This window comes from Mustelus asterias, chromosome 9 (assembly GCF_964213995.1).
Source record: "Mustelus asterias chromosome 9, sMusAst1.hap1.1, whole genome shotgun sequence".
In the NCBI taxonomy this organism is placed as follows: Eukaryota; Metazoa; Chordata; class Chondrichthyes; order Carcharhiniformes; family Triakidae; genus Mustelus; species Mustelus asterias.
In genome coordinates, this window is record NC_135809.1 from 56,888,964 (window position 1) to 56,902,744 (window position 13,781).

General features: G+C 43.8%; 1 protein-coding gene across 7 annotated transcripts in view; it reads right to left on the minus strand.

Moving 5' to 3' along the window:
• Positions 1–13,781, minus strand: part of LOC144498704 (DENN domain-containing protein 5B) — a 286,461-nt gene that overhangs the window by 13,573 nt on the left and 259,107 nt on the right. For all 7 annotated transcript variants that reach the window (XM_078220239.1, XM_078220238.1, XM_078220237.1 and 4 more), the window contains 4 exons: positions 12,815–12,960; positions 11,190–11,308; positions 6,620–6,807; positions 2,176–2,258 (listed from right to left, as the gene is read on the minus strand). In XM_078220239.1, the coding sequence (XP_078076365.1) occupies positions 2,176–2,258; positions 6,620–6,807; positions 11,190–11,308; positions 12,815–12,960 (536 nt within the window). The remainder of the gene's footprint in view (positions 1–2,175; positions 2,259–6,619; positions 6,808–11,189; positions 11,309–12,814; positions 12,961–13,781) is intronic.

The following is a 13,781-nucleotide window of genomic DNA, read 5'->3' on the forward strand; positions in this document are numbered from 1 at the left end:
TCTGCTACACTGGAGGTCCTGGGCTCAGTTTAAGCTAACCTGACGAATGGGTAAATTGCAGGGATACCGGGTTAATTTCAAGCCAATGTTACTCTGCACCGCCTTCAGTACAGGTTAAAATCAGGCAGGTGTAAAAGGCAGCATTTCACACAATCCTGGCAGGTGGAATCTAACTGGTTAAAATGGACATTCCCTATGTAAACAGATCCTGGCCGTAGCCATTTGGTGTCACTGTAGTTCCATTGTTACCCGTACCACAGCATCCTCTGATACCCATTCAACACCATGCTTTGTCTACTAGATAACAAGGACCATATTCACACAGTGGTGTAGTGGTGTTGTCATTGGACTAGTAATCCAGAGATCCAAGGTAACGCTCTGGGGGACCTGGGTTTGAATCCCACCATGGCAGATGATGAAATTTAAATTTAATGAAAATCTGGAATTAAAAGTTTAATGGTGACCCATCTGGTCCTCTAATGTCTCTTTATGGAAGGAAATCTGTTGTTCTTACCTGGTCTGGCCTACAGATCCACAGCAATGTGGTTGACTCCTAACCATTCAGTCTCAGGGCAATCGGGGACTGACAATAAATGCCGGCCCCGCCAGCAAGGCCCACATCCCCTGGACGAATGAAAACAAAATGCCAAGCTTTATGGCCTGCTAATGCCCATCCCTAACTGAGAGGTCAGGGCCAGAATTTTTCTGGCCATTCATGCTGGCAGGATTCACTGGCCCCACTGCAGTGAATGGAGATTTGGCTGAGCGCCAATTTCTTCATCCTTGTTTGCAGTGGCGGGGCATGAATGATTGGAAAATTCCGGCCCAGATTTATACATCCACAATCATGTTGACTTGTTCAACCCCCAACTGACTTTCCACCCCGTATCCTCTCCACTGCACAGCACCGATCTCTACCTCCACAACAATGATGGCCTGCGCTCCTTCAGCACTCCTTCTTCTGAGACCTTGCCCCTCTAGACTCAACTATTCCAGTAATCTCCAGACAAACCACCCATCGTCTGACCAGTAGACCTGCGCTAACCCCTGTCCTCACAGATCCATGTTCCTAGCACCCACCTGCCTCAAATGTAAAATTCTCAACCTTTTGTCTTGGTCCTTATGGGCATTGCCCCTGCTCATTACTGCAACTTGTATCAGCCCTAGAATTCCCCACAACCCAAACTCTCCCTCCTCCTGTGCATCCAGCCGCTGAGGGCTCCCCATCTTTCAATTCTCTCTCCAGAGCCCTCAACCTTTCTACCTCTCCAACTATTTTACCACTCTCCTTAGAACCCACCTCTCTGACCCAATGACCTTGTGGGTGAAAGGAGCGTGTGTTTCAATTCTCGATGTCGGCCAAGTTAGCCATGACAGAAGTTGGGCAGCATAACTGGATATGCACACACGTCACTCCAACATCAGCCTCCGGGAGGAGGGTGGGGGGTGGTGGTGGTGGTGGTGGGGGGGGGGGGGGGGGGGGGGAACGACACACACACACACTAAATCTGAGGGGATTCGCACTCCTGATCAGTATTCAGTGAGCTTGATGTCATGGAGGGGATCAGGATACAACTGATGCTCACAATCTATGGGCTGACATTAAGAATGAATACTTTGACAAAGTAACAGAGGAGAGCATACTCATGAACTACACATGGGAAAAGTCAGCCTATTGGAGAGGAGAAATTTGCATATACACAGCTCAGTTCATGACCTCCAAACGTCCCAAAGCAACTTAGACCCGATGAAATGCTTTCGCAATATAGGGAATGTGTCACCCAATCACTGCACAGCATAGTTTCCTCCAAACAACAATGTGACCAATGACCCAAGGTCATCCAATTTTGGTGTTGGTTGCTTGCTAAGGGATAAATATTGGCGAGGGCATGAGGGAAAATTTCCCTGCTCTTTGATGTCCACCTGAGGTCATGGATGGGGCCGCGGTTTAATGTCTGATCCAGAAGATGGCACCTCAGACAATGCAGCACTCCCTCAGTGCTGAACTGAGGTATCACCCTGAATTTTGCACTCGAGTCTCTGGATTGGGATTTGATCCCACAACCTTCCAACACATAGAGAGTGTTCCCAACTTAGTCAAAGCCGACACATAAAGAAAACAGGGAGAAATCAGTTTGATGCTCACTGACAGCATACAATGTCTTTGAAACCTACCTCTTTTTCTGGTTTATGGAAATGCTTCACAATGTTATTTATAGATTCCCCAATTCCTTCTTGGATTTGGCCAGCATTGGGTTCTGTCAGAGAAGAATGAAAAAGATTTGACTAAACAGATGAGGAAAGTTATGAAGGTGTGTCCCCCCCCCCGCCATCCCCAGTGAATGATAGCAACAGATGTACCAGAGGAGGCCATTCAGCCCCTCAAACATATCCTGCAGTTCACTGCGATCCGGGTTAGTATGTGACAAAATTCCATACAGCCACCTTTAATAGCTTTGATTAGCAATAATCTTTCAATCTCAGAATTAAAGTTAACAATTGATCTCATATTAATTGTTATTTGCTTCCACCCTTTTTGTGTAGGAATATTTCCTAACTTCACTCTTGAAAGGTCAGGGTTGAAGTTTTTGATTATATCCCTAGTTTTAAAAAACCCAAATAACAAAAAATTGTTTCTCTTTACCTACCCTACCTGTTTCCCTAGGTATCTTGAAACCTTCCAGCAAATCATCCCCTAACCTCCTAAATTTGAGGGAATGTAACCCTAATTTATTTAATCTCTCCTCAGAATTTAACTCTTGGAGTTCAGGTATCATTCTGGGGAATCTGCACTGTACTCTCTCTGAGGTTACTATGTCCTCCCTTCCTAGAGTGGGTCAGATCTCAAACAATGACCAGATGGAATACAGGAAAGAGATAGAGAATCTGGCGAAATGGTGCGATGACAATAATCTCTCCCTCAATGTCAGTAAAATGACAGAGATAGTCATTGACTTCTGGAAGTTAGTGGAGGACATATACCCATGTCTATATCCATGGTGATGAAGTGGAAATGGTTGAGAACTTCAAATTTCTAGGTGTTCAGATCACTGACAATCTGTCCTGGTCCCTCCATGCCGACGCTATAGTTAAGAAAGCCCACCAATGCCTCTACTTTCTCAGAAGACTAAGGAAATTCAGCAGGTCTGCTACGACTCACTAATTTTTACAGGTGCACCATAGAAAGCATCCTTTCTGGTTGTACCACAGATTGGTATGGCTCCTGCTCTGACCAAGATCGCAAGAAACTACAAAGGGTTGTGAATGTGGCCCAATCCATCCGACAAACCAGCCTCCCATCCATTGACTCCATCTACACTTCCCGCTGCCTTGGCAAAGCAGCCAGCATAATCAAAGACCCCACACACCCCAGACATTCTCTCTTCTACCTTCTTCCATTGGGAAAAAGATACAAAAGTCTGAGGTCACGTACCAACTGACTCAAGAACAGCTTCTTCCCTGCTGCCATCAGACTTTTGAATGGACCTACCATAAATTAAACTGACCTTTCTCTGCACCCTAGCTATGACTGTAACATTATATTCTGCACTCTCTCCTTTTCTTTTCCCCTATGTATGCTATGAACGGTATGTTTTTGTTTATATAGCACGCAAGAATCAATACTTTGCACTGTATCTCAATACATGTTGTGAATCAATACATGTTTACATTGTTTTGTAAACTGAGTTTGTTTCTTTATATGCCCTGTTTGTGAACACGACTCCCACTCACCTGATGAAGGAGCAGCGCTCTGAAAGCTTGTGGCACCAAATAAACCTGTTGGGCTTCAACCTGGTGTTGTGAGACTTCTTACTGTCTCAATACATGTGACAGTAATAAATTAAATCAAATCAAAATAGAGTGTGGTGCCCAAATTTGCTCACAGTCCAGGTGTGGTCTAACTAAGGCTTTGTGTAACTGAGGCATGGCTTCTCCCCTTTTGAATTCACGTCCTCTAGGTATAAAAGGCTGCATGCTGTCTCTGGGAAGATGGTGGTGTAGTGGTAATGTTACTGGACTAGTAATCCTGGTCTGGCCTACATGTGACTCCAAACCCACAACAATGTGATTGACTCTTAACTGCTCTTTGAAATGGCCGAGCAAACTACTCAGTTCAAGGGCAATTAGGTCTTGCCAGTGACGCCTACATCAATTGAAATAAGTTTTAAAAATGAGTCTATTTTCTAAACCTGTTTGTGAGATTTTAACAATTTATGTATGTGGACCCTATGTGCCTTTTGGCGACCAATATTTGAAACTTTTCCTCATTTAGAAAGCCCCTTGATCTATCCTGTGAAGTCCAAAATGGATGACCTCACTAATGCCTGTATTGAAATCCATTTGCCACAGTTCTTACATTCACTTCATCTGTTAGTTTCTCTTTATTTTATGCTTCCACCTACACTGTTTATGCTACCTATTTTTGTGTCATCAGCGAATTTGGATTGGAGTTCTATATCCCACAATCTAAGCTGTTAAAAAGTTAGGTGAAGGGTTGTGACTCCAAAGATCCCTGTGCAATGCCACCAGTGACTGATGGCACTAGTGACATGCCGAACGCATCACAGTTTAACTGATCATAGAATCATGCAGCAGAGAAGATAGCCACTCAGCCTATTTTGCTCATACTAGCTCTTTCTAACAGCAATATAATTTAGTCCCTCATCTCCTGCACTTTCCCCACAGCCCTGCAAATGAGGTCTTTTCAGGTTTAGATCTAGTTCTGTTTTTAAAGTTACTATCAATCTGCTTCCACCACCCATTCAGGCAGCGCATTTCAGATTATAACAACTCATAACAACAAAAGCTTCTTCCCATTTCCCTTTGATCCTTTTACCAATTATTGGAGTACGGTGGCACAGTAGTTAGCACTGCTGCCTCACAGTGCCAGGGATCCGGGTTCAATTCCCTGCTTGGGTCACTGTCTGTGTGGAGTGTGTGCATTCTCCCTGTGTCTGAGTGGGTTTCCTCCGGGTGCTCCGGTTTTCTCACACAGTCCAAAAGATGTGCTGGTTAGGTCATTGGCCATGTTAAATTCTCCCTCAGTGTACCCGAACAGGCGCTGGAGTGTGGCAACTAGGGGATTTTCACAGTAACTTCATTGCAGTGTTAATGTGAGCCAACTTGTGACTAATAAAATATACTTAAAATCTTAAATCTCTATGTGCTGGTTACTGACCCTCCTGCCAATGGAAAGAATTTCGTCCTCTACACTCTTATCAAAGCCCCCCCTCCCTAATGTGGAGAGCAATCCAAGTTTCTCCGCATAATCAAAAGCTGACATCCCAAGTGCCATTCCAGTAAATCTCTCTGTCGTTGGTATTGCTGGCTGTGGTAGCTTGGAATTGGTCCGAAGTGTGGGATGTCAATACTGTGGTGACTTAGTTGCCAGATTCCATAACTGACAGAATCCAGTCGCTGCCAGCCTGGTGAAATGGGCCAGGATGATCCCAGAGCCGTGGATCTTGGCCTGTATCATTGGCCAACCCATGTCAGGACAGAGCAAATGCAACTCCGCACTTTTCCATGCATCCCTTTCCACCTCCTCCAAAAACAAGAGAGGAACATCAGCCCCTAATCCTCATTTTCGAATAGAACGATCAGAAATCCAATGAAAGATCATTCTGAGCAGTGTGCCAGTTAAACGTTTCTGTGATTAACTTCAAGCCCAGGAGGTGCCTAGCTTTCATCAACTTCATTTCTTGCCATGCCAGTGACTTTCCACATGAAAAAAGATTGCGCACAAGCTCAATTAGGCAATCAGGAGATTCAGCACTGGTCATATCCTGAGACCGTGACCCCTTGTTCTAGATCCTCCATCCAGAGGATACAACATCCCTGCATCCAGTCTGTCCAGCCCTTTCAGAATTTTATACATTTTTATAAACTCCAGTGAATACAGGTCTAATATTGAAGATTACAAAGAAGTGAAAGCGTTTGCAATCTAAATGTGCCTCCTTCCATGGGTGTTACCACCATTATACCAAATGGAATGGCCTGTCCGATATGCATAGAGGGCTTAATGGTCATCCACAAACTAAACAATGAGAGGGGAAACCATTCACACCCACCAGACACAATCATCCCACTGGAATTCAGAGCCAGTACTTCAGCCTCCACTTTGTAGGGTTTGAACCTTCTGATTCAGAGGCAGCAACACCACTACTAAGCCAATGGCATATTCCGAGAGGATTGGGCAGTGCCAGCTACGGACACTGTGTGAATCTTACTTTGAAGCCATCTTATAGATTAGTTACCCCTTGGAAGAAAGTGGAACAATTGTATTGGTGCAATGATTGTGTTGAGAAATTAAACACTTTCCACGTGAGGCACTGAGACGTGCCCAGGACAGGATGGGATAGTAGTTAGATTCAGAGTGAAGCTCCCTCTACTTTGCCCCAACCTCAAAAGACCCCCAACCCCTCTCCCCCCACTGATTGGCAATGGGAGGTCAATCCTGATATGAACAGTCAAATCACCCTAGTGGAATCTTCCCATTTATTTGGTATGGCTCCGGACTGCAGGTATACTCAGCTTGGCGTGTTGTGAGACTGGCTTTAAATCTATGCCCGGGACAGTAAGATCAAGGAGTTAAATCACAAGCTGAAAGGGCACTCACTGCCTGTCTTCCCTCCGAGGGATGTGATGCTAAGTCGCCGGGTGACGGTAGGGGATCGCAGCTGGGGTGGAGTGCGGCACTGCTTGCTCAGGTCCTCCTCCACGACCGGGGTGATGAGTTCGCCAACCAGGATCCGCTCCAAACTGCCATCATCTACTCCTTTGCCCAGCCACCGACCACAGGGGAACCTGATGTGATATAACACAAACCATCAAACAAAACCACGACAGAACTGCATTAAAGCCATTTCTTTCTTGAGGGAGGAACAGGGTAATCTGAAGTAAATATTACCCGTTTCTAAAAAGATATTAAGCTGTGGGTTCTATTAATGATCCACAGTTATAGCAAAGCCCTCTGACAGCCTACTTCTCGCTCTCTTTTGCTTCATCAATATTGTACATATGATTTTTTAATATTAATATAGACATACATGTGCGTGTGTTAGTACATCTGTCTTATAAGAACAATCTGCCTCCTCTCTTTATATACATACACCATCCGTGCACATATATTTTACTTATATGTAGATGTATCTGTATCCATATATGTTCACCATTTCCAAGACACAAGTCAGGAGTGTGATGGAATGCTCTCCATTTGCCTGGATGGGTGCAGCTCCAACAACATTCAAGAAGCTTGACACCATCCAGAACAAAACAACCTACTTGACTGGCCCCCTATTCACGGCCTTCAACATTCAATGCATTCAACATGTGGTAGCAGTGTGTACCATCTACAAGAGGCACTGCAGTAACTCACCATGACTCTTCAGGCAGCACACTCTAAACCTGTCAGCTCAAAGGACAAGGGCAGGAGACGCATGGGAACTCCACCACCTGGGAGTTCCCTTCCAAGTCACCCCACCATCCTGACTTGGAAATATATCACCATTCTTTCAATGTCACTCTGTCAAAATCCTGGAATTCCCTCCCTAACAGCACTGTGGGTGTATCTACACAGTAAGAGTTTTAACAACACCAGGTTAAAGTCCAACAGGTTTATTTGGTAGCAAATACCATTAGCTTTCGGAGCGCTGCTCCTTCGTCAGATGGAGTGGAAATTCCATTTCCATTGGAGTGGACATTTCCACTCCATCTGATGAAGGAGCAGCGCTCCGAAAGCTAATGGTATTTGCTACCAAATAAACCTGTTGAACTTTAACCTGGTGTTGTTAAAACTCTTACTGTGTTCACCCCAGTCCAACGCCGGCATCTCCACATCAGGTGTATCTACACCACATGGATTGCAGTGGTTCAAGGCTGCTCATCACCACCTTCTCAAGGGCAACTATGGATGGGTAATAAATGCTAATCCAAGCCAGTGTGGCCCACATCCCATAAACAAATAAACTTAAAATAATTGTACATATAAATGTGAATTTTATGAATTTTCTTTGTGTGTCTCTCCACCTCTCTTGTTCCAGTTGTGAAGGATCTTTCAATCTCTCCACAGATATTGCCTGATCAGGAGAATGGTTCCAGCTTTTATATAGAATGCTTTTGAGATAGTTTCTTAGAGTAGCATGTTCTGCAACTAATCAAACAGGAGGTAATATTAAACTTGGTACAGGATTATTTAATGAAGGTACTCCGAGGTAGCAGTGACCACAATATTGATTGAATTGAACAATGATTGAATTTTAAATTTAGTTTGAAAGGTAGAGGAGTGGGTCTAAGACTAGTATTTTAAACTTAAGTAAAGGCAACTATGAAAGTCGACATAGCTGAAGTGAACTCTGATACGAGACTAGGGGAGAGATCAGTGAAGCAGTGACAGACATTTAAGGGATATTTCAGAATATTCAGAATAAGTACATTCCCACTATAAAGAAAAATTCTAAAGGAAGGGCTTACCATCTCTGGTTGACTAAAGAAGTTAAGGAAAGCATCAAACTTAAGGAAAAAACATACAACTGTACAAAGATGAATGGCAGGTCAGATGATTGGTCAGAATATAAAGAACAGCAGAGAATGACTGGAGTATGAGTGGAAGGTGGCTGTAAATGTAGGAGTTTCTACAGGTAGTTAAAAAGGAAAGGAGTAAGTAAATTAAGTGCTGGGCCTCCAGAGAGTGACAATGGGAAATTAATCTTCAATAATAAGGAAATGGCTGATGAAATGAACAAATTATTTGCTTCCGTCTTCACTATAGAGGATATAAAAACATTCCAGTAATAGCTGTAAATCAGGAGGTGGCAGGGAGAGGGGAACTTGGTGAAATCATAATCACTAGAGAAGCTGTACTGAGCAAACTGGTGGAGCTGCGGGCTGAAAGTCTCTGGGTCCTGATGGACTTCATTCTAAGGTCTTAAAGGAGGTGGATAATGAAGTCGTTGATGCTTTGATATTAATTTTCCAGAATTTGCTAGATTCTGGAAAAAGTTAGGTCAGACTGGAAAGTAACAAATATAACCCTCTGTGAAGTTGCACGAACTAAGGAATAGCATGATGGGAAAATTGGTCAACTATTTGGTACAATATAAGAACGGCTGACCATAGCTATTTCAAAATGCCAGACCCCTGTAGGACCTGATAAGGCTGACTCTGCATAACTTAAGACATGAATAAGACCAGAGAAGGTCAGGCTATTCCAAAATGCCTGACCTCTGTAAGGCCTGATAAGATTGACTCCTCATACCCTAGGGCTGTATGAGTAAGACAAGATAAGGTCAGGGATGAAGGAGTCACCGACCCTTTTCTGTTACATCAAAGGACAAGGTAAGGGTATGAATGTTGAGACAAAGAGTTCTAGGAGGTCAGCAAGTTGTGCCATGATTAATGACATTGCTTATGATTGTATTACTGATCAAATTCCTGAATAAGCTCTGGTCACGCAAACTGAATTATTATGTATAAATACTGAACTGATTCTTTGTGAAAGCGCGGACTTGAGGAGGAATTAGCAAGTTGTACCAACTGCTCTCTGAACTCAAGTTTCAGCCAAATACTGCATGCAGTCTTTCGTAAATAAAGCCTAGTTATTTTGTCGGAATGAGCTTTGTTGAGTCTTTCTATCACAGTCAAGAAGCAGGAAAATTTCCACTTCAACACCCCTACTCAAGAAGCGAGGGAAGCAAAAAACAGAAAACTGTAGCTTGATGTCTGTTTTGGAGAAGGTATTAGAATCAATCATTGAGGAGGTTATAACTGGGCACTTAGAAAAACTTACAAAAAAGCAATTGGGAAGAGTCAGCATGGTTTTATGAAAGGGAAATCATGGCCTGAATTTTGAGGATGGCAGGGGCCTGCTGCCAATTTACGCTCTAAGGGGCATGGATTGGTATTAAGGAAGCATATTTAACCAATCTATTGGATTTTTTTGAAGGAGTTATATGAGCTGTGGTTAAAGGTAGCCTGTAGGTGTACCATACTTGGACTTGAGACGGTCTCATACCAAAGGATATTATGGAAAATAACAGCTCATGGTGTAGGAGGTAAGATCTTAGCCTGGATAGAATATTGGCTAGCTGGCAGAAAACAGAAAGTATGTACAACTGAATTTTTTTCTGATTGGCAGGATGCAATGAGTGGAGTCCCGCAGGGGCCTCAAACTTTTACAATTTACTTCAATGGTTTAGATGAGGAGGGTGAAGGCATGGTAACTAAATTTGCAGATGACACAAAGATAGGTAAGATATTGTGAAGCGGGCATAGAGGATGAAGATGGATATGTACAGGTCGAGTGAGTGGGCAAAAATCTGACAGATATAGTGTGTGAAAATATGAAGTTGTTCACTTTGGCAGGAAGAATAGAAAGAGAGTGTTACTGAAGTGGAGAGTGATTGCAGAATTCCGTTGTGTAGAGGGATCTAGGTGCATCCAGTGCATGAGTCATAAAAGTTAGGATGAGGGTACAGCAACTAATCAAGAAGGCTAGTGGAATTGTTTCCTTTATTACGAGAGGAATTGAACTTAAGAGTAAGGATGTGAACATAAGGACGTTATTCGTCAGTTATAGAGAGTATCGGTGAGACCACGTCTTGGACACTGTGTGCAGTTTTGGTCTCTTTATTTAAGGAAGGATGTAAATGCATTGGAGGCAGTTCAGAGGAGGTTTACTAGATTGATACCTGGAGTGATTTGATTGAAGATCCTGAACAGTATTGACAAGGTGGACGTGGAAAGGTTCTGTCCTCTTGTGGGTGAGTCCAAAACTAGGGGGCACTTTTTAAAATTAGGGGTCACCCATTCAGGACAGAATTGAGAAGAATTTTTTTCTCTCAGACAGTTGTGCAACTTTTGAACTCTCTGCCTCAGAAGGTGGTTGAGGTGGGGGTCACTGAATATTTTTCAGACGAAGATAGATAGATTCTGGTTAGGTTATTGGGGGGTTGATGAGAATATGGAACTTGAAACACAAACAAATCAGCCATGATCTTCCTGAATGGCGGAGCAGGCTTGAGGGGCTAAATGACCAACATCTGCTCCTATTTTGTACATTTGGCTATTTAGGGACTCCAGTAGTCCTTTCCTTGATACACAATGTTGCCCTGGAGTGCAGGCAGCTGGCCATGTGAATTGTGCTGACTTGCTGATGCTAGATGTTTAGTGTAATGGTGTCAGGCCCTTACCTGTAAGTGTGTCCAGTAATCTCGTTCCGGACCATCACGCAATCCACCAGCCACTTGGCCAACAGGCCTGAGTTATCGTGTCCGATCTGAACTGTGGTCAGTTTGCCCAGATTCTGGCACTGAATGAAGGGAAAGAGGAGACATTAATTTGCAGTTTGCAAACCCAATGGCAACATGAGAGGCTGCTCTCCAGGAGAGTCTTCATTCCTCTGCCAACCCTCAAGATCCTGACCTCAGGTTCAATCCATAATGTGCCGACTCCATACATGCAATGGGATTCTTGCCATATTAGTGTTGCTACGTTTGGCTTCAGTAGAGTCATAGAGGTTTACAGCATGGAAACAGGCCCTTCGGCCCAACTTGTCCATGCCGCTCCTTTTTTTTAACCCCTAAGCTAATCCCAATTGCCCACGTTTGGCCCGTATCCCTCTATGCCTATCTTACCCATGTACCTGTCTAAACACTTTTTAAAAGACAGAATTGTACCCGCCTCTGCAACTACCTCTGGCAGCTTGTTCCAGACACGCACCACCCTCTGTGAAAAAATTGCCCCTCTGTACCCTTTTGTATCTCTCTCCTCTCACTGTAAACCTATACCCTCTAGTTTTAGACTCCCCTACCTTTGGGAAAAGATATTGACTATCTAGCTGATCTGTGCCCCTCATTATTTTATAGACCTCTATAAGATCACCCCTCAGCCTTCTACACTCCAGAGAAAAAAGTCCCAGTCTATCCAGCCTCTCCTTATAACTCAAACCATCAAGTACCCTAAATATATGTGGGGGAAGGATTTTTAAAAAGCCATGGGCTCCCTCACCCCATCCCAGTGGAAACTGCATGTGTGGATTCAGGTGAGGACAAGATTGACTTCAGCTGTGATGTCACCCAGGGTTGAGCAGCCCCACTCTGAAGACTCACATCAGGAATGGCCACTCAACCAATGCATCCAGCACTTGAGAAACCAAATCTCAGCAAAAGCCAGCTTGAGTAATGCGAAGCAAGGAACTCTGGTCATCTAGACTGTAGGTTCGAGACTAACAGATGGCAAGGCAAGAGCAAGTAGGCACCCGATGCCCTGACATGACCCCCCTGCCAGAGCTAATCCTTGCCAAGAATTACCCAACTGCAGAGTCAGTCCCTTCATTTAACAAAGCGAGTTAGCGAGAATGGTCTTCGTGGGTATTTTCATAACACAGCAACAGTTTGCATTGACATAGCACCTTCAATGCAATAAGAAATCCCATAGCAGTTCACAGAGGCATTATCAAACATTATTTCAAACCAGGTCACATATTAGTATAGGTGATCAAAAGCTTGGTCAAGAAGGTAGATTTTAAGGAGAATCTTAAAGAGAAAAGAGATTCAGGGAAGGAATTCCATAGCTTAGGTCAAGGTAGCTGAAGGCACGGGTATCAACGATGGACCGATGAAAATCAGCGGATACAATCAGAGCCAGGATTGGAGGAACACAGGGAGATGTTGGAGAGGGTTGTGGACAGGAGGAGCTGACAGAGATAGGGAGGGATTTGAAGGCAGGAGGAGATCTTAAAGACTGTCTAAAAGTCAAACTGCATCAAAAGGAAAGCACAATTGAAGGAAAGGAGAGTCATGCGCTGTGTACCAACCTCAAACGTCATTTCCAAAACATTCTTGGGGACCTGCATCACTCCGGTGTCTCCCAGCTCACCCGACACACTGATCCAAGGATTGGAGGTGGTGATGGAGTTACTGAGCTTTTTGATGGGAATAATGACAGCTCTGTACGGGATCACTGTGGAAAGCAAGAAGAGAATGCGGCAGAAATAGTTAGAATAAAAGTAATGCTGCTACACTGAACCTACTTGCCCATCCCTCACTAACTTGGCTCTTCTATCTAGGCTCAGTGGTTAGCATGTTTGCCCAGGCAGTTACAGATTCGAACCTCAATCTGGAGACTGGAGCACTTAATGTGGTCTTACACTACAGTGCAGTGCTGAAGGACAGCTGCACGGTCATTGGTGCCGTCCTTCAAGTCAGGTGTTAATGCAAGGCCTCATCCTTTTTCTTCAACGAGCACTAAAGAATCTTCTTTTGAACATGAGCAAGCGAGCCCTCCCAATGCTCTGGTCAATATTTATCCCTTGATAAAACTCAGAAAATATAGATTATCTGGTCATTGCTGCGTGTGGGAGCTTGCAGTGCACAAATTGGCTGCTGTGTTTCCTACAGGCCAACAGTGACAGCATTTCAGAAGTATTTCATTGGCTTTAACGTGCTCTGGGACATTCTGAGGTCATGATCGGCACTATATGAAAATGGAAATATATAAATCCAAGTCTTTATTTTTCTTTCTATATTGATCAGCAGGCAGCCAAGTCTGCAATATTCCCATTGTCAATTGTACTCTATCATCTTACTAGTTATGAAAGGATTGTTGGGTTGCAGCTGTCTCTGGGGCACAGGAGGATGTAAAAAATAGTCATTCATGTAACTGCCAGTTTTCTACATAAAGTCTAACATAAAAATCTCATATTTGTGTTCAAATTTCCCCACGGTCTTGCCCCTTCAACCCTTCTACACCCTTCAAGAGAACTCAGCGTTCTGATGCAATGT